We start from the raw sequence: 21,292 nt of genomic DNA, 5'->3' as shown, positions 1-21,292 counted from the left end.
ACTGATGTATCTAGTTTATGCTAATTAAGATAAGCTGTGCAAAATGTATAAATAGCTCTGTTGTCCTACAATAAACGGCTCCCATTCCTGCTGTATCAACGTGCACAAGTTATTCGTCACCCCCCGGTTATTTTGCTGCAGCCGGACCCCGGCAGAATCTCACAGCAGACAAATGTACCAGGTTCTAAGGTGTCGCAGGTTCATCATTCATCACTCTGGAATGTTCTAGAGCTCTATCATTGGCCTCTGCTGGCCACTGTACTTACTTGTGTATTCAGTGGACAGCAACAGCAGAGAGTTGTGAGCGCACCTGGCTCTCATAAAAGAAGGGGTGTCGCTCTGCTCAAAGTCCTACCGCAGACTCCAAGTCTCTGGAACCACCAAAGGAGGGAAAGAACTTCTTTAGGTCTGGGAGCCACCAACCAATCCAGAGCAGTACCTGTGGGTTTACTGGCCAATCTGAACACGCGGATTCATGTTCACATCCTGCCTCTTTCACTGCAGATCTGGGAATGTGAGGTGCATTTTCCTTCATCCAAAGACAAGTCCAAGATGGCCACGTATGAGAGGTGCCCAGGACACAGACGGAAGGCCCAACACTGAGATATGAAAGAGTGGACGATGTCACTTCTGGTGGTGCATGAGGGGACAAAAGAGCAGAATAAGAGTTCCACATCGCAGTGGCAGTTTCCTTAACAAGGGACAAACCAGGCCATCCAACTGGACACCAGGAGAGCAGGGGTTCCTGCCTGCTCTTGCAGACTTGAGCTTGTGACAACCACAGTTGTGGCACATACACCAGTAGTGACTGGAATCTGCTCATGTCTTTGAATGCTGAGGTTTTCATCTCTTTCAGGGGAAGACACTCTGCTGACGTGATGTCCTAGGATTCTGATACACAGGATGCCATATTGACATTAATAAAAATCATGCTTTCCATTTTTCTCTTGTGGATTGCTGTCTACGAAGCAAGGGGCTCCATATTTTTATTTCCAAAAAATGTTTCTGTAAAATTGGATGCATCTTACGCAGACCTGTGTGACTTATAGAAAAGCAATTTTATTTGGTACATTCATTTCTTTGTATCATAATTTCCTTATTTACCTAATGGAGATGATGTAGGTCCCCACCAAGTTCATGAGGCTGTGGGAAACTTTAAAGATGTCATTTATGCAAAAGCCATTTGTGATAAAGAAATATGCGAAATGTCCCACTGTCAATACCAACGTAGGAGCAACAGGGGAAAAGTCAGTTTCCGGTAGGGAAGAGAATATAGAATTTCCAGTATTGTAGCTTGGTCCTAAGACCTGCCGGGTTTCTTGGTGAACAGCTGGGTAACCCCAGAGGAAAAGAGGAAAAAAAAAATCAGACTTTCTGAGGCTGGTAGTGAGGTAAATTTTCTTACCAATGGAATTAGAACTGTTGGCTTTGATCCCATTAAATCTGAAGTTGGTATTGATTTCCACCACTTCCCAAGACCAGGAGAGAGGTGCCCACGCCTACTGATGGCTGAAGACACCCAGTTCGTTTGTCTCTGAGTAAACACAAAGTCACACTTTGCTAAAGAGATTCCTGGGTCCGTGCAATTACTGAATTTCCTTCCAGAAATTACTGTTGCATAGACATTTCTCATGATTTAGTCCTCCACAAATGTAAGCAGTTTTCTTGAGAAACACCCTCAGATAGATGCTCCATCCTTGAACACTGCCCAGTCAGTTGAGATCCGAATGCTTCTTCCAGATACATTCGAGTAAAATGCTGTAAACATAATCATCTTGTCTGACTTTTTAGTCTCCTACATAAAAATCTCAGCATAGGGGCCACTGTTACTGAGATTACCTGTTGTAAATATGAGTTATAATGGAAAATCAGACGTAGAAAATAAGAAAAAAAGGTTTAAAAAAAGTAGGGTGGTGGGAGGGCTGGAAGGAGGTACATTAAAATGGTGACCATCTTTTCCACTGGTTGGTGGGACGACTAACCTAATCTTGATTTTGGACCCTTGACCTATACTCTAAAGTCTATTTGTTTGCCTCATAACGACGGATGACTTTTATAACCAGGGGTGAGGGTGCCAATTGCATAGAAGGAGGCTCGGGATCGTTAGATGCCACTGAAAAGGCCTCTCACACTAGCCGAGAATTGGAAGGCTCTGGAAAGTTCCTTTCCACAGCCAGCCGGACCTGCTGGAACACTGTTACCTGCACAGTAGTAGGCTTTTTGTTTTTGTTTTTAAAGAGATAAATAGGATTTTAGAAAAAATTAAAGGCATGTTCCCTTTTGGGGGCAACTAATTTAGCAAAATGTAATAAGCCTTCTAAGACTCAACAGTCATGAAGCACCATTAAAGATATTCACACAGAAAAGATCTGGGCACTTCCTTGGCCACAGAAGCCTGAGGGCCCGGAACTCGAGGAGACGGTCAGTGCGTGTGGTCAGGGCCCACGTGGATGATGACGTGCTTCTCGTAAGCTCTCCTCATGGTTTTCTCGATTTGCTTCAGGAAAACTTGTGGGATCCGTCCACAGAGAGTGTGCACCGTCTCCAGGAACTTGAGCTGGAGAGGGTAGTACATGGACTGAAAGAGGTTGTCTTGAAAGGGAAACTGAAAGATGATAAAACAAAGAAGTCTATTTTAGTCACTAAAATGCCATTTAAAATACAAATCATGCTGACTAAAACCGACCCAGGGACGGACTGTCAGCGCCAGGGTCCAGGTTTGTGTATTCATAGGCTTAGAGAAAGGAACTGCAGGACCTAGATTCAAATCTGGTCTACTGTGCAACCCCAAGCAATCATTGAACCTTGTGGACTGCAAGTCTCCATCTCTTAAAAATATACATATATGATTTACTGGGTCCTTAAAGCTCCTAGAACCTGAAGACAATGCCTGTGTCTTAGGACAGAACCCTTTACACACACTGTTCACGCTGAGGAGGGGCAGAACTCAAGCAGGTGCTCGAAATCCACTGTGCCTTACCTACTGAAGTCTTATTTTTTGCCTTTGAAGCAATCTTAACCAGCTTCAGGGTATGTGTATGATGACCTCAGAAAGTCCAGGGTCCAGCAAGGACTGGTGTAATTCACGGCCATCCACTTTACTGTAATAATTCGTATTTCACGTCTGAGGGTTTGTTTTTTTGTCCTGGATTTGAACGCTCCTGTTTTCCTACGGGATGTGTCCATGAGCAGTATTTTCCAAAAGAAATCGTACAGACTACTTAGTCACGGGCATATGTCAAAATTCACCCCACTCTTGTTGAAAGGGAAAAGGCCGCTAGCAGACCCAGACAAAGCTTCATTCTTAGCAAGAACATTTCATGTGAAAAGAGGAGAGATGGAAGAAAAGAACGGTTAAAGGGCAGGATACTCTTGCCCGACAGCCTCGTGTGTGGGCTTCGGTTTCCCAGAACAAGTCTCAGTGCCCTTCAAGTTCATCAGAAATGTTGCTCAAGCATGTTTATCAGAATGCAGTTCCTTCCCGGAAGGAGGTGATGACTGACACAGAACAGGAGTGCATGGGCCCAGGTCAGGGCTGGGTCACTCTGTTCTTCAGTGGCATGGTCTATGCCACTGCTGCACCCTTGAGGTGGGCATGAATCGGCCCCTGTCCATCACCGTGTCCCCAACCAGCGGAACAGCAGGTGGACCTGGAGTCCTCCTGGACTCCTCTTCCCGGCGCCCCTCGGCCCACCCCTCAGCAAGTCCTGAAGCACCAGCTTGACAGTCAGCCAGAGCAAGGCCCTCCCTCTGCGTCCCTCCTGCGAGCCCTTGCTGCAGACCCTCCCTGAGTGATGCAGCCCAGGTACAGGGGGCCTTTGTCTTCCGCTCCCGCACCCTTCCACCAGGCTGCCTCAGGGGTGCTTCCAAGCCCTAAATCAGAGCCCCCCACCCTCTGGCAGGGCTTCCCATTGCAATAAGAAGTCCAACTCCTCCCTGGTCTTAGAGGCCCAGGGTGACCTGGGACCCTCTGTCTTATCCCCCACCCCTCCCATTCTGGACATGTGGCCTCCTCCCAGTCCTTTGGGCACATGGAATTCCTTCCTGCCTGGGGACTCAGCCCTGGTCCTTCTGCTTAGCAGGACCTCCTCTGGGTTCCCATCACCAAGGTCTCCATGTGACCAAGTCCTAGGATTGGCTGAGGTCCCTGCTAGTGGAAGAGTCTGCCCTATTGCTGACAGTTGTCAGGTGGTGTCCTAAAAGCTGAAAGCAGTCGTCTTGCTGGGTTCTCATGACCTTCTCCTGAGGTGGCTAATCAGCATAATGATCTCCACTGCACAGACAAGGATTCTGAGGCCCGTAGGCTGAAAGCACAGTTAAGGATTAGCCACTGGAAAGTGACAGAATAGGAACTGGAGCCTATGTGTCCAGGCCCATGGCCAGGCTGTGACCCCGATCACAGGCACAGCACCATGGCTGGTGGGAGGGAGGACTCTGTTAGGACAGAGTCTGGCCGGGTGCACTCACACTGCCATTGGGGGTTTTCTGGATTCAAAGGCCTCAGTGAAAATTGTCTTTTTAGGCCCAACTGAGGAGTGTCACGGAGTGAGTTGGTGGAATTATTTATGAAACTAGATTCTCTGGCCTCTCTCTGACCCCTGAGAAAACAGACGAGATGAGCTGTAACCCAAGGAGCACAACTTCCTGGCCCAGGCCAGGGCTGATGGGCAAGAGAGAGCCGAGAGGTCCTGGCTGCGAGCTGCCTGCTTAGCAAGGCCACTGCGCCCGGCCCTGGACTCAGTGTTTGAATAACTACACGTGAAAACACCCCTGAGTTAGAACAGAGGTTTGATGTAGCTGAGTCTCCTGGCCCTTGGAAGCCAGGCCCGGGGAATGCAGGAGAGCGGTGGCATCGGCCCACGTGTGCGCAGAGCTCCGGCTGCGCGAGAGGCCAGGCCTGGGGCTGCCCTTGGAGTTCTCCGGTGGTGTCGGGTAAAATGCCCTCTCACATACACACGGTGTGTCCCCACGTCCTGCCGCACCCCTGCCAAGCCTGTTTGTGAAATCCTGGGCCCTTAGGAAGAAGTCTCTATGAGGCCTGTTAGGGTGGGCAGGCTTCGGGAAGGGGGACTAGAGAGACTATAGTTTGTGGACTCGCAGTCTCTCTCACAAGTGGTCATCTCTGTGCCAGCCAGGTGGCTCAGGCCTGAGACTGGTGATTCAGGAGGAAACCATATGAGGTTCAAATTTCAGCACTACTGAATGATCTCATCAGGACGTGGGGACAGCCATTCACCTGTTCACTGTCTGGCTGCTTTGGTGCCACAGCAGCACAGGTGACTTTTTTTTTTAAGGTACTGAGGATTGTACCACTTTTACTTTGAAACAGGGTCTTGCTAATGATCTTGCTAAGTTGCCTAGGCTGGCCTCCAACTTGTGATCCTCCTTCCTCAGCCTCCTGAGCAGCAGGGATCACAGGTGTGAGCTTTGGCTCTGCAGCGGTCAGGCCTCCGCCCTGGGCCATCCATGCAAACACTCAACCCCTGGAGGCCACCTTACCAGGGGCGGTGGCTCTGCCACTTCTCTCCACGTTGGCTCCGTGCCTTTCCACTCTGTCCTGCTTCTCCTTTTCTCCCTCCATCCCTGGCTCGTGGGTCCACGAGATGTAAAAGCCTCTGTCTGGGGCTCCCTGGCAGTGGGAAGGCTCCTGCCACCTCAGTGGCACCCCCTGACCCTGGCCCTGGGCCCTTTGGTGGGAAACGACAAGCCCTCTCGCACTGTTGCAGGTGGGTGAACACCGGCCTGCTGCTGCCTCCCTTCAGCTCTTTGTCCTAACTGTCCCCTGGACTCCCGACTGCCCCAGGGCTTGGAGCTGGTAGACAGGAGACATTGACTGGAACCGCGTGGTGCCATCTTACTTCTCCTGGGTCGTCTTTACCTTATCCTGGGACCCCTCCCAGGGCAAACGGCACAGGAGTTCTCTTTGGATGTGAGATTTCCTCCCAAAGTGGATTTAAGTCAGAAACGATGAGAGACTTATGTGGAAATATCAGGTCAGGAGCAGACGCAGTTATGGTCCTGGGGACAAGGGGATTTGGTGATGTGGTGGCTGGGGGGTGGGGAACTGGTGAAACCCCAGGCTCTGGGAATATCTGCACTGCGAAGGGCCTGGCGACCACAGCGCCCCACGCGGCAGTGCACGCGGGCTCAGCAGTGCCACTTACGTCCCGCATGGCCTCGTAGAGCGCCTTGAAGGTGGGCTGCTTGTCGTCGTGGTAGACGCCCCGGTTGCCGTGCAGGACCGACACGCCCTCGCGCTCAGCCTCTCGGCAGTTGCTCCCGTACATGCAGTGATCCGGCCGGTAGTTCCACTGGCAGGGGAACAGGTAGAGGCGCTCTGCGGAGACAGGGGCAAGCCACCCGCTCAGGCCCGCCCGCCAGCGGGCGTCCCCAATGGCTGCGCCATTCCAACAGGAACGAGGGCGACTGCGACTCAGACCAAATTTCAGCAAACCTGACAACATCCTGAGATCATGAACTGAAGTTACACCCACTAACAAGCATGAGAGTTTCATCCAAAACAATGGAAGTCAAATCAGGGCACCAGACAGCCTGGCCCAAGTCCCAGTCACCCATGTCCTTGAACTCCGCATCTGCAGAGTGGAAATAGCAGGGTCTCCCTCTGATTTTTGTTTTTCTTTGTACCAGGGATTGAACTCAGGGGCTCTCGACCACTGAGCCACCTCCCCAGCCCTATTCTGTATTTTATTTAGAGTCAGGGTCTCACTGAGTTGCTTAGTGCCTTGATTTTGCTGAGGCTGGCTTTGAACTCGAGATCCTCCTGTCTCAGCCTCCTGAGCTGCTGGGATTACAGGCATGAGTCACCGTGCCCAGCAGTTTATCCCTGTGATTTTGACAATTGAATTTTTTAAATACATGGAAAATGTTTAGCAGAGGGTCAAGCACACAGCAGTACTCAGTACTGTTGGCAGCTTGATCAACTCATTTCTGGGGGTGGTGCTGGGGTTCGAACCCAGGGCCGCATGCTTACTCAGCAGGTGCTCTTCCCCTGAGCTCCATTCCCAGGCCTAGAACCAACTCCTAGGAAAGATTTTGTGAAATGGACAGACCCACTCGCGATGGAAGCCGGGATTCCTCTTTAGATGAAGCCCTCCCCCAGGACGAGCGTGTGCACAGTGCTCTGTGTGTGCATCTCTGAAGCATGCTGGTTCACCTTGGAAGACTCTTCCCCAACCTGGTCTTGCCACCATTAGGTACAGGGAGGCTGCTACTGGCATCTACTGGGGTGCTCTAAGCATCCTATAGGGGACAGGGATGCTGTCATGTCCTACAGTGACACTGAGACTGCCACTCTAATCCTACTGGACACGGAAGACTCCCCCTTGCTGACTGCAGTTATTATGCGAATGGCAGTAAGTTCCTGAGCCTGAGCTGCTGGCTCCCAGGCCTGAGGCCTTTCAGGCTGAGGCCTGAGCAGTAGGATCAGATCACAGCTCTCTGCAAAGGCATCACTGAGGGTGAGGAGGGCCCTGTGAGCCCAAGGAAGGGCTACAGCCCATCAGCCCTGGTGGACGTGCTTTTTCCTGGGCCGATGGCCTCCCTCCTCACGGAGAGGACCACCTTTAAGAGGCACGGTGGTGCACACTTGTCATCCCAGTGGCTTGGGAGGCTGCGGCAGGAGGGTCAAAGTCAGCCTTAGCAACTTAGCAAGGCCCTAAGCAACTCAGGGAGACCCTGTCTCTAAATAAAATACAAAATAGGGCTGGGAGGTGGCTCAGTGGTGGAGTGCCCCTGAGTTCAATCCCCAGGACCCACCCCCCAAAAACAGATTACTTACAGAAGGCTCCAGTATGGACACCAGAGAACCAAGGACCAGCACCCCCCCCCCCGTCCACCCCCCCCCCCGCCCCGCCTCGCAGACCATGTGTATTTCTGCAGCTTGGTGTTTGACGGGCCAGAGGCATCAGGACCCTCCCAAACGCCTCACGGCACACAGCACCGGCTCTCTTCTCCCCGGAGCACCCCATTCCCCTTGCTTGTTCCCCCTTACCCCACACTGCAGGTTCACAGTCCATGAGTGGGGTGGCCACCGTCAAGTCACAATCCCTAGCTCTGAACCCACAGCTCTGTCCCCTGTGGGGCCTTTCTGTGTTTACCGCAAGGGTGGATGTGAGGACGGAGGGACGAGAAGCCCAGCGGTGCCCAGTGACTTCCTCCGTGACCCAGTGGTTCACATCAGCCACACAGGACACCTGCGTGGGCATTTGAATCGAACCTGCTAAGGTTCCCAGCTTCACAGATTGGTCTAGAACCCATCTCTGCTTTTACCAATCCACTGACTGGATCAACATCTGCTGAGTGCCCGCTGTGCGAGCTGGGGACAAAGCAGATCCTGGGCAAGTCCAGCCCTGCCTTCTGGGGGCTTAGCACTGGTGAGGCTTTCGCTTCTGGCAAGCGCCTAGGACCTCGTGCACAAGGACACCTCTCTCCCACAGTGGCCTCAGTAGAGGCCTGGACCCAGTAAGGGGCACTGCGTGGCAGGAAGTAGAAATGGCCACGGCTTGGGAATCGGACAGATGTTGGTTCAAATTGGCTTCTACCCCCTGCTGGCTCTCTAACCCTGGTGTTAAGAGACACTTGGCCTCAGTCAAGGCCTGAATCCACCCCCCCCCCCTCGTGGGCTGTGACCTGGCAGCAGAGCAGCTGGGAACCGGCTCTGAGCTCAACCTCTGCAGGGTTGGAACACAGGACTCCACCACTGGTGGAGTCAATCCAAACATGCCACATGGCCTTTCCATGCTTCAGTTTCATCATCTGTAAAGTGGGGAGAAGCACAGACACCACCTGATGGGAGGTGGAGGGTGTTAAACGCATGCTGGGAATAGGGGCTGGCACTAAGAAGCAGAACACAAGCAGCGACACTACCTGTCACCACCGTCAGCGTCACCGTGAGGTGGTGGGCGTTAGGTTACTAGAAGGGGAAACCAGAGAACTTCAACTGAACGAGAGTGGACTACTTCTGAACAGAGTCTACCTGTGATAAATACTTATTCCAACTGCTCCTGGACATGCAGGTGGCCAGTCTTTCTTAATATTTTATAGGTCGCAGATCTGTCTGAGAGTCTAATGAAAGCTGTAGACCCTGACTTTGGAAAAATACAACTGGGAACATATATAGGCTCATAAAGAACATTTGCTTACAAGTTCAGGGATTTATAAATCTCATAAAGACCAGCTAAGAACCTCAGCTGTCGGATCTCAAATAGGAAACAGGATTCCAGACAGAATTTGATTCACATCTTCACACCCTGCAGAATCTCCCAGAACAACGCAAAACACACTGAGCGCACAGTCCACGCCAGCTTCGCTCCGTGCTCTGCTGAGGGGAACCCATGTCAGTGAGTGATAAGGGGCTGCTTCTGCCCCTAGGGCTTTATGGTCTTGGAGACGGTGCACAGTAGGAGCGAGATGAACGGTGCATTCAGTAGTCCTGGAGGGAGAGCTCTTCCCCAGGAGGTGAGGTGAGGATGGAATTCTCACAGCCAACAACAGAGACTTGGAAGAACAGTCGAGGAGGACAAGATGGAGGGAAAATGCTTGGAAATCAGTGAGTGTGTGTATATTTGCAGTACTGGCCATTGAACCCAGGGACTCACAGATGCTAGGCAAGTGTGCTACCACTGAGCTGCATCTCCAGGCCTTTTGAGACAGGGTTTTGCTAAGTTGCTGAGTCTCACCTCAAACTTGCAATCCTCCTCCTTAGCCTCCCAGGTAGCTGGGACTACAGGTGTGCGCCACCACACCCAGCTCAGACTGTGTTTTAGAAAAGACAAATGATCTTAGTTTTCCTGGGGCAAAGGTGAGCTCTTCAAATGGAGCAGGCAAAAGGAAAAAAGTTGTCTCAGGAATACATGGCCCTGTGCCATTCCCAACACCAAGTGGAACCAGCCCAGATGTCCGTCAACAGAAGAACAGATGAGGAAAATGTGGGATAGATACACAGCGGAGTTTTACTCAGCCACAAAGAAGAATGAAACTATGACATTTGCCAGCAAATGAATGGAACTGGACAACATCATGCTAAGGGAAATAAGCCAGACCCAGGAAGTCAAGGGTTGATGAACGTTTTGCTACAGACATGGAAGCTATAGAGGCAGGCAGAGAGAAAGGATAAAGAAAGACTTCTCGGGGAACAGAAGGGAGACAGATAGAGCCCAAGAAGGGACAGAGAGGAGGGAGAGGGGAAGGCCTGGGAAGGACTTGCACCAGGGGCCACTTCGTGCTTTGCATAAAACCCTTCTTGTTACATAGTTGGGGTAAAATCTACCAAATTTTGCTATATCTATGTACAAATGAACCACAATGAATGCAGCCTTTATATATAATTATAATTCATATATGAATATATATAAATAAAATTATAATGCTAATTAAATACCAATTAAAAATAGGATCAGTAGACTAGAGCAAGCAGGGCATGACATTGATGAGATCATGTTACCTGAAGGTACAACTATGACGTCATTGGTAATTTTTATGTACCAATAAAAATTACTTTGAAAAAAGTAATTTTGCTCTGGCCTATAATATTCAAAACATAGAAGCCTATGTAAGAATGCAAGTAATTAACTTCCATTCTAGTTTGTGAAGCAGAAGAGATGAGGAAGCTCATCCAGTGGAGGTGGCGTTGATGTCGGCAGGAAGGAGGGCAGCTCCGGCCATCTGGGCTGGGACTGAGCAGTGCAGGTGAACCAGCCTTGGCTGCTGTTTTGCTCTTGGGCTCCAGAGTTAAGCTCACAGGAGACGGCCCGACTGGTTAGGAGGAGCCCCAGAGAGGGCAGGGCACGAGGACTGCATGCAGTAGCGGAAGAGAAATTCCCCTCAAGTCACTAGAAGCAGAGGGAAATCCACTGTGGCAGTTAAGGGTGACAGATGTGTCCTTTATTCACAGCTCCACCTTGCAGGGGTTACACTGTGAGATCCCCATTTTGTCGGGGATGGAAAGACAGAGGGGCTAAGGCAGTGTCATGGAGAGGGCTGAGGGCGGGACCCCTGCAGATCAGGTAGCCAACCCCGGAGCGCACTAGGGTAGTTACTTAGCACAGGATCAATAACCTGCTCTGAAATGGGTCTATTGTAGGCCTGGTTCTCAGGGCTGTCACGGTCTGATGTTTAGAACAGACAGCTCAGGTGGACTTACTCACTGCTGAAGGAATAAGACCACGCATGACTTTAAAATCCCAGATCCCCAAAAGCGCCAACCTCTGTCACACACCAAAGTCCTTTCAAAGCCAACCTATCTTGAGCCCTTGGTCTTGTATCTCTCAGTTTTATGTGAAGAAGCTCGAGAACTTCTGTGCGCGTGAGACCCTGGGGCTCCCAGGCCCACATGGGCTCCAGGGCTCAGCCAGGGCCAAGCCCTGTGGGTCGGCTGCTCCTCACATTCCTTTCTGTTCACAGCCGACCCCCTCTACCTCATGGCAACATGGTCACTGAGAGCCACATGCCAACAGGCCAGGCTGCTGGTTGCCCTGTCCCAGCGTTCATTTTTGTGAAGCCCCTTCCTGGAACTCGGCTCTCCCAGTCTCCTCTTTTCTTCTAGAACACACCTTGTTCCAGAAAAGGGCCGATCATTCTTCCAAGAAGACGTTTCTTATTATGCAATCTAGGGGGCCCTCCCGCTTCCAGCCCAGTGGCCTGTCCTGAGCGCCTCATTTGTTCCCTCATGTCACCATCAAACCGTCAGTGGTTCCGAAGGACAGGGGACTCTTTGGGAGTCTTCTTCTCCCAGTAACAGGCAAGTTCCATGACAGCAGGACCTGCGCTTCTACTCTCTGATGCTACATCCCAGCACCTACCCTGTGCGGGCGCCCAGTAGGTTCTCAAAAAATAACCCTGGATGAATGAATGAAGTGGAGCTTGTGCCTCATCCGACACACGCTGGCTGTCCTTCCTCCTGCTTCTCTCCTGATCCCGGCTGCGGCCTCTTTCCCTCCATTGGCCCTGCCCCTCCCCTCCTTTCTCTCACTTCCATTAATTCAACCCCAACTCTGAAGACCAACTTCCCTGAAGGTGCTGAGCCTCTCACCAGGAAGGACACAAAGTGGACACCACCCCTTGTCACAGACCTGGCACCTCCCACTCTTCTCTCGTGCTGTCTCAGGGCTCGGGAACTTCCCAGACGCCCCACGCTGGGTTTCCCTGAAGGGTCCTGCCGTGAAGCCCTCGGCGGTGTCAGCCCCAGAGTGCGGCCCTCACTGCCACCCGATGCTGGCTGCTTCTGGGGACTGCACATGGATCCTGGCAGGAGGGAGCCAGGCTTAAATAAGAACACTGGGGAGAGCTGTCCCTCCTGCCTCCCTCGGGTCGTGCACTCAGCTCACGTCAGCCTGTGACGGTCACAGGGTGCCCGCCCTTCTGCCCCCTTTGGCAGAGCTCTCCTGCTGCCCCTCTGGCGGGTGCTCCGCCTGGTCATCTGTACCTGGTTGGGGTCATTTTCTTCCCTGCCCACAGCCCACTTTTCTAGAAATGGCCCCAGAAGAAGAAGCAGATCTAAGTGGTCACCTTGAGAGGGAAATGTCACATGGCTGCATGGCTGGTCCTATTGACTGGACTGAGGGGGGTCTTCAGAGCCAGGCGAGGTCAGTGTCTGTCTGTCTGTCTTGAATTGGAACATAAGAAAGCCATCATTTTAGCCAGTGGACTCCTATGATCATGCTGACCTGGCCACCAAAATGGGCCTTGGGCAAACCAAGGTGTCGGGAGACAGCAAGCAGCCAGACAGGCAGGGGGAGAGGCCAAGACGGCAGAGCCCACCAGGCCTTCCTGCAGCCATCCCCATGGAGCCTGTGTGGCCTGACCCACCTGTCGTGAGAGCCCCCAGACTTACTGAGTCTCCCCCTCGCTTAGCCTGCCTCCGTGCACTCGGCTCCGTATCTCTTTCTAGAGCGTTCTCTTTGGGCTCATGTCAGATTTTCAGACTCCACAGAACTCTGGTCTGACTCAAACACCCCTGTCAGGAGGTGAGCTCAGTCTTCCTCCCTGGAAGGAGCCGCCCTCCCCAGGGGTCCTGTGGGAGGAGCCACCTGCAGGGCCCCAAGGGCTTCGGGGGACTCCTCTTGAGCCAGTTTATTACCCATCATTGCAATTACATCCCCACAGCCTTTTACTATCTAATTATAGCAAGAGTTCTAAAACATTTTTACCTCATGAGTTTCAAACACATTTTAAAATGCAGAGTTACTGGCTAGAGGAGACGCTAATAACAATGGCACTCCAGGTGGACCATGGGGTTATGTGGCTGCTTCATCCACAGCAACCCAAGCGGCCATCACATGAATGTGTATTTCCAGAGTCACAGCCCACGCTGCCTCCCTCTCTCCTTCCTAGGGGTAAAGGTGACACGTCACACTCGGTGCTCACAGACCATGTAATTGGAGGGAAACGGACAGTGGGAGGGACATTGCTGGATTCCGGTTAGAGGCTCCGGGGTGGAGTGTGAAACAAGATCAAAGTCGGCCAACAAGGAACAGGCAGTGCACCTAGTGGGGATCTAAAACTTGGTGACTTACTTCACCTGCCTGGAACCAGGATTCGGAACCAGCTTCAAAATCACTTTATGATATTTTTACTCAGGGGATCTAGGTACGAGTAGGGAAGCCATTAAACTCAGCTGGTTCGGTGACCATTAAAGACAGGGGACTCATGTCTAACTGCGAAGTTCCTTACGATGGCCTTTGAAGAGCATTTACTCACCAATCTCGTCCTCAAATAGTCTGCAATAGGCTATGAGGGTTTCTGGGAAGGCAACCGTGAGGCCCCTTTGGATGCCTCAGTAGAGGAAGGTGGGCAGTGAGTTTATGTCACGTACTTGTAGCCATTTCAACCTGTGCATCGTATCTGAAGGACTTCTTGGAAGAGTGGTGACGCAGAGTCGCAAAGACAGTCCCTCAAAACGGAGGCCCATGCTGGAGACCTCAACATCTGCTCTTTTGTGCTGGAGCTGAGGTTCCCCTTCCACCGGACACCCAGGGGGCAGATGGAAGGGCAGGAGCAGGGGACACAGCCCCTCTGCCCCACTCGGGCCCAGTCAACAGCAGCCGGACCCGGGGTGTCTCTGTGGAGCCAGGTGGGCATCCTCCCCCCGACACGACCTTTGTGAAGGAGGACCTACCTGGGTTGAAGTAAAAGATGATGTTTAACAGGTCCTGGTCCCCCCACGTGATGGCGTCCCTGTACGCCTGGTACAGCGGGTACAGCATGTCCTCCCAGGCCAGGCCCGTCCGAGTCATGCTGTTCTGGAAGAGAGGACACCATCAGAGCAGCTGAGGCGGAGCCAGGGGACCATGTCCACTGAGAAGCAGGGGAGGGGACTGCTTTTCTTTCCCTCCCAGGACAAAGCAAAGAGGGCTGCTGCTAGCCTCGGGCCCGGGACAAAGCAAAATCAGGGCCGCAGGGTGTAGGCTTCCTGGTGGACACACGGATGCCGACTGACCTGGAGCTGGACGGTGGACCTGCCGCTTCTATTCTGAAACCCGTGCCTGACACTGAACCTATTTCTTAGGCTTATTTCTTGCCTCTGAAGTACAGAAGCAAAGCACAGATAGCAAAATTGTGGTATCTTAACTTCAACAATTATTGACTCTTAAATGTAACACATTAAATATTCAATTAGTATATAGAGATAAAAATTCAAAAAGTAAGAATATTTCTTTCACTATCCTCCTCCAAATCTCATTCCCAGTTTCCCCAGAAGCATCCACAATGAACACTTAACAGTCTAGGTGTTCTGGAAACTTCTAAGCCATCAACATGAGCACACGACAGTGCCATGGTATGCTTGCTACATGTAGGTTTTTCTCACTTGGTTCTTTTTGGAGATCTTATTAGTCTCACTTATACACTAACCTATCCTTTTTAAATGTTTTTCAGGGCCGGGGACCAGTCACAGAGCCTTGTGCAGTCTAGGCCAGGGCCCCCCCCACCACCGCTGAGCTCTACGCCAGCCATAATTAACTTTCTTTTTAATATGAGGATAATTGCTTTTACTGGTTCTTTTTTCTGATATTATTTAGGTGCTTTCCAGCTCTTTCCTAGGATAAAATATGAAACCACAAACACCCCTGTATCACTCTCTCTGCATACTCATATCAACATGTGGCTAGAGTGATCCCCCAATTTTTTTTTTTGCATAGCTTTGGAAGCCTTGGTCACGCACAGAGTTCAGAAATGCCACAGGATACCCCTGGGCGGGGACTGTAAAAGCGACACATTCCATAGCCATCTGGGCTTTCCCCAAATAAACAAATACCCTATAACTTTCCAGATTAAACCCTTTCCTCTAGGGACGTCCATCCGGACCTGCAGGCCACCTGCCACATTCCCTGAATCAGCGTATGGATGACCCAGGATGTCACGATGGACAACTCCCGATCTGTAAAAGAAATTCCAAAGCACTCACTCTTACCTTGAACTGGGTACTTCTTATCCGAGTTAAATTCATCAGCATGACCCCTGAATTAACTCCCGCAGAGCCATAGAAAGGGTGGCGAGCAAAGCGGCTATACCAGCCGATCTTGGGGATTTCGTGCTCTGGGGCCATGGCTGCGAGCTGGGTGGAGTTGAACTGCCGCAGAAGCTTCCAGATGTCATCGACAGGTCTCAGGAAGAGGACGTCAGTGTCCACGTAGAGAAGCGAGTCCACATCCTTTAAAATCACCTTTGGGTGGAAGGGGGACAAAACAAAAACCATCATAAAGGAAGTGGCCTGATAAGAAGAGTGTCACCAATGTTCACTGCAAAGTGCTGAATTTGAGAAAAGGCACCAAGCTTAGCTCCTGTCCTCCCTTCTCTTTTGACAAGAGGGATAAGTGTCCATCAAGGAGGAGGCTTAAGGTGATTCTTGATCTAGATTGGCCCAGTTCTAGGACCTCAGATGGTATCTGATAAGGGCTGAACGTCCCAAGGGTTGGAAACCTGAGCAGCTTCCTGAGGCTCTCTTGTGAACTTCCGCTCCTCAGGAAGGCCAGCAGTCTTTCTCAATTTTTCCCTGGAACAGTCAAACATTGGAAAACTTTTTTTCTTTAGTTGTAGTTGGACACAATACCTTTATTTCACTTACTTATTTCTATGTGGTGCTGAGGATCAAACCCAGGGCCTTGCACGTGCTAGGCGAGCGCTCTACCGCTGAGCCTCAACCCCAGCCCCAGGCATTAGAAAACTTGAAGTGGACAATCCATAAACCAGTTTCTGCAAGTTTTTATACAGGTCTGTCTCTGGCTCCATTTCTTCTATGTTGATGGATGCGGCGCTGCACCTTTTAAAATACATTTTTAGCTAGGATTTGGACTTAGGAATAGGCAAAAGAAGTCATTGGCCAGCTTTGTTGGTAGATTAGGGCCTGGCAAACTTTTTCCTGTAAAGGCCAGACAGTAAGCATTTTAGTCTCAAGTCTGCCGCTGGAGCAGGTGGGCAACACTGACCACATGTCGAGGAACGTGAGTGGCTGTGTTCCAATAAACCTTACCTGGGGATACTGAGACTTGAATTTTATATCATCTTTAGATGTTGCAAAGTATTCTTTGAGTATCCATTTTCATCCACTTGACATGTAAAAGCCCTTCTCTGCTCATGACCCAGAGTTTGATGATGAGATTGTTGCAGGTAGTTCAAGTCAGCCTCCCTGGGTGTGTTCTTGTGAGCCGATTGCTTGGTTTCCAGAGATTCCCCCTGAGGTTCCAGACTTCAAAGTCTTAGTCAGTGACCGGGCATTTGCCCTTTTTGTCCCCCAAACCTAGGAGTAGTTTAACCCCAGAAGGAACTGAATCTTCTAGGATCCTGGGCCTCACTTCATCCTAACCCCATAACACACAATGTTGCAAACTCAATGCTTGTGTTACCCCCGGATTCACATGCTGAGGCCCTGACCTCAAACGTGGCGGCATTTGGCGATGGGGCTTCAGACAGTCATGAATTTTAGCCCAGTCACCAGGTTGGGGCTGCGGTGATGGTACTGGCATCCTTATGAGAACATGCAACAGAGAACCTGCGTCTCTCTACCAAATAAGGACAAAAGGTGAGGTAGCCATCTGTGAGCTGGGATAATCCTCTCCCCAACCCAACACTTCTGGCGCTTTAATCTCAGACTCTCTGCCTCCAGAACGGTAGAGAAATAAATTTCTGATGTCAAATCACCCAGTCTGGTGGGGGAGGTACTGAGGATTAAACCCCGGGGCCTCACGCATGCTAGGCAAGCACTCTACCACACAGCTCTGTGGCCAGCCCTTTCTATGTCACTTTGAGACAGGGTCTTGCTAAGTTTCCCGGGCTGGTCTCCAATTTAGGATCCTCCTGCCTTAGCGTCGTGAGTCGCTGGGATTACGGAATACTGCTCCTGGCCAGTCTGCTATATCTTATTATGGCAAGCTAAGCAGACCAAGATAATACTTCATTGGGATTTCCAATATTGAAAATTGTATGATACAGGTATCATAGGAATTTCAGACTTGAGTAATTTCAAAGTCTACATGATTAGCCACTGGATTTATCTTTCATCAATTAAAGAAATGAATTTTACAAATGATACTGAAAATAATGATCATCCACATTTTATAAATGAAAATTATCTTAATAGCTATCTTAACAATTTGAAGATCCATTCAGATATAGGATAAATTCTGTAAATTGAATACACATATCTTTTAAAAAATCTGCCACATTCTCTTATTTTTTTTCTTGTTTTTCCATGGAAAGGTAAAATCCTTGCTGACTTTTTTTTTTTTAGTTATAATTCCAGAGTACTGTGGAGAAAGGGCAAATTATCTATGAAAGTATTAATAAATAACTTATATTTTCTTTTTGTGGTACTGGGGACAAACCAGGGATCTCATGCATGTTGGCAAGTGCTCTATCACTGAGCTTCATGCCCAACCATAAGTACATGTTATTTATTCATATAATTATGTATAATATATGATAATTACATACCATATATAAAAGCAATTATGATGTCTTGCATACCTAAGGGCTCAGTCTCCTGTCCACCTTATTTCGAAGGTGAAGGATCCAAAATGTGCCTTCCAGAGACATGAAGAATTGTTGGGCTGAAGACAACCAAGGCACAGGGAACTCTCTGCACCCTCCCCTCCCCTCTCAGCTGGTGTGCCGAGAAACAGGACAGAGATTTACAAAAAGAACTGGTCTTTCTATCTTTCCCCTCCTTTTTCTGCCTAAAGAGAGGATGTAGTGGGGCATGCATATAACCCCGGAGACTCCGGAGGCTGAGGCAGGAGGATCACAAGTTCATGGGTAGCTTCAGCAACTTGGTAAGACCTTGTCTCAAAATAAAAAATAAAAAGGGCTGGGATGTAGCTCAGTGGTTAAGTGGTTCAGTCCCTGCTACCTGCCCCCACCAAAAAAAGATGTGGATGAGAATTGTGTTTCACCCCCCTTACCAGCTCAAAGTGCACGGGATCTGAGGGTGGACTTTGCTCCCTAGATGTCTCCCATGTACTGCCCTGCCCATGGCACATCTCTGAATTTCACTGCTCTTTATGGGGTGTGCTAGATGAGGCAGACACCTAGGCCTGAGCCTTGAGCTACTTTCCTCCCAAGTCGTGGAGCTGCACGGGTTCTAAACCTGCTGCTGCTTCTCCGGGCAGCTGTCATTTGTCACAGGTATCTGCCCCAACTACACACTATGAGCAGGGGTGTGTGGGGGTGGGGGAGGATTGCATTTTCTCCCCTTCACTGGGAAGGAAATTTAAGCACAGAAAAGTGTTCTGTCCAGTTCATGTATCAAATAATTTCAATGACTGCTGGATTTTAGAAAAGAAAAAGCCCCACAAACTCCATTTCCCACAGGTTATAGCAAAATGAAGTCATTTTCCAGAACGTGTTTAAGGGAACAAGAGAACTCATGATATTAAAAAAAAAAAAAAAAAAAGCTAGTTCTGAACTAAAGAATTAGAAGAGAAGAGAAAGCTATTTTAACCCTAGTGAGACAGTATAAATTTCTCCTTAAGGCCAATTACCTAGTAAGGCCTGAATAAAAGCATATAATACTAATACTTTAATCAATCAAGGGCTGTGCAGAAATATACACAACAAGCTCAAGCTCACTGACTCGATTATTTTAATATTCACTTGCCCCCTCACCCAAGGCATAGTCAGAGACTTAATTAGGAAAGCAGACACATTCAGGGAACTTTGGCCATCTCAAGAGTGAGAAGCACTCTTTGGTCTCAGGTGGTTGTTACTGTTAATACTTCCTCCAATAGAATAAATGAGATTACCACCTCCCATCCAAAAAAAAGGGAAGAAAATGAACCGTGAAGAAAGTCCGGAACATGGTACAGAATAGAGGATACAGTAACCAATCCACAAAACTACAACTATCTTATATTTGATAAAGGGGCTAAAAGCATGCAATGGAGGAAGGATAGCATCTTCAACAAATGGTGCTGGGAAAACTGGAAATCCATTTGCATCAAAATGAATCTGAATCCCTATCTCTCGCCATCCACAAAAGTTAACTCAAAATGCATCAAGGAGCTTGATATTAAATCAGAGACACGGCATCTGATAGAAGAAAAAGTTGGTTATGATCTACATACTGTGGGATCAGGCTCCAAATTCCTCAATAGGACACCCATAGAGCAAGAGTTAACAACTAGAATCAACAAATGGGACTTACTCAAACTAAAAAGTTTTTTCTCAGCAAAAGAAACAATAAGAGAGATAAACAGGGAGCCTACATCCTGGGAACAAATCTTTACTCCACACACTTCAGATAGAGCCCTAATAACCAGAATATACAAAGAACTCAAAAAATTAGACAATAAGATAACAAATAACCCAATCAATAAATGGGCCAAGGACCTGAACAGACACTTCTCAGAGGAGGACATAAATCAATCAATAAGTACATGAAAAAAATGCTCACCATCACTAGTAGTCAGAGAAATGCAAATCAAAACTACCCTAAGATACCATCTCACTCCAGTAAGATTGGCAGCCATTAGGAAGTCAGACAACAATAAGTGCTGGAGAGGATGCGGGGAAAAGGGCACTCTTGTTCATTGCTGGTGGGACTGCAAATTTGTGCAGCCAATTTGGAAAGCAGTATGGAGATTTCTTGGAAAGCTGGGAATGGAACCACCATTTGACCCAGCTATTCCCCTTCTCGGTCTATTCCCAAAAGACCTAAAAAGAGCATGCTACAGGGACACTGCTACATCGATGTTCATAGCAGCACAATTCACCATAGCAAGATTGTGGAATCAGCCTAGATGCCCTTCAATAGATGAGTGGATAAAAAAAATGTGGCATTTATACACAATGGAGTATTATTCTGCAGTAAAAAAATGACAAAATCATAGAATTTGGAGGGAAATGGATGGCATTAGAGCAGATTATGCTAAGTGAAGCTAGTCAATCTTTAAAAAACAAATACCAAATGACTCCTTTGATATAAGGGGAGTAAACAAGGACAGGGTAGGGACAAAGAGCTTGAGAAGAAGATGTACATTAAACAGGGATGAAAGGTGGGTGGGAAAGGGAGTGGGAAGGGAAATTGCATGGAAATGGAAGGCGATCCTCAGGGTTATACAAAATGTCATATAAGAGGAAAGGAGGGGTAAGACAAGATAATACAAATGGAAGTAATGATTTACAGTAGAAGGGGTAGAGAGAGAAAAGGGGAGGGGAGGGGAGGGGAGGGGAGGGGGGATAGTAGAGAATAGGACAGACAGCAGAATACATCAGACACGAGAAAGGCAATATGTCAATCAATGGAAGGGTAACTGATGTGATTCAGCAATCTGTATACGGGGTAAAATTGGGAGTTCATAACCCACCTGAATCAAACTGTGAAATATGATGTATTAAGAACTATGTAATGTTTTGAACGACCAACAATAAATAAAAATAAAAAAAAAAAGAAAGTCCGGAACAGGAAAACTTAAAAGATGGGAAGCATGGGGTATTATGACATGAGGTAACAAGGTCACAGGCGAGGCATTTACTCAGGAGGGAAAAACCTATCCGTCTGCATCAGAAATGAAGGAAATCAGAACAATTTAGAACAGGTTTTTGTTTCATTTTGTTTTGGACACAGGGGCATTCTACCACTAAGCTACACCCCCAGCCCTTTTTTAAACTTTTTAAATTTTGAGACAGGGTCTTGCTAAGTTGCTATGGCTTTGCTAAGTTGCTGAGGCTGGCCTCGAACCACTGATTTCTTGTTTCAGCCTCCCAAGTCTCTGGGATTATCGGGGTACACCACCATTCCTGGCAGGTAAAATTTTTATTTACCCAACATCTTATTATTTTA

The 21,292-nt window shown here is 49.0% G+C and overlaps 1 protein-coding gene across 1 annotated transcript in view; it reads right to left on the bottom strand.

Moving 5' to 3' along the window:
- Positions 1-2,256: 2,256 nt before the first annotated feature.
- Positions 2,257-21,292, bottom strand: part of Gxylt2 (glucoside xylosyltransferase 2) — a 61,571-nt gene continuing 42,535 nt past the window's right edge. The window contains exons 4-7 of the mRNA XM_026392684.2: positions 15,428-15,679; positions 14,135-14,258; positions 6,165-6,337; positions 2,257-2,605 (exon numbers count right to left, since the gene is read on the bottom strand). Of these exons, the coding sequence (XP_026248469.1) occupies positions 2,423-2,605; positions 6,165-6,337; positions 14,135-14,258; positions 15,428-15,679 (732 nt within the window). The 3' untranslated portion in view covers positions 2,257-2,422. The remainder of the gene's footprint in view (positions 2,606-6,164; positions 6,338-14,134; positions 14,259-15,427; positions 15,680-21,292) is intronic.

The sequence above is a fragment of the Urocitellus parryii genome, chromosome 16 (assembly GCF_045843805.1).
Source record: "Urocitellus parryii isolate mUroPar1 chromosome 16, mUroPar1.hap1, whole genome shotgun sequence".
Lineage (NCBI taxonomy): Eukaryota > Metazoa > Chordata > Mammalia > Rodentia > Sciuridae > Urocitellus > Urocitellus parryii.
This window is presented reverse-complemented; position numbering and strand designations above follow the sequence as displayed.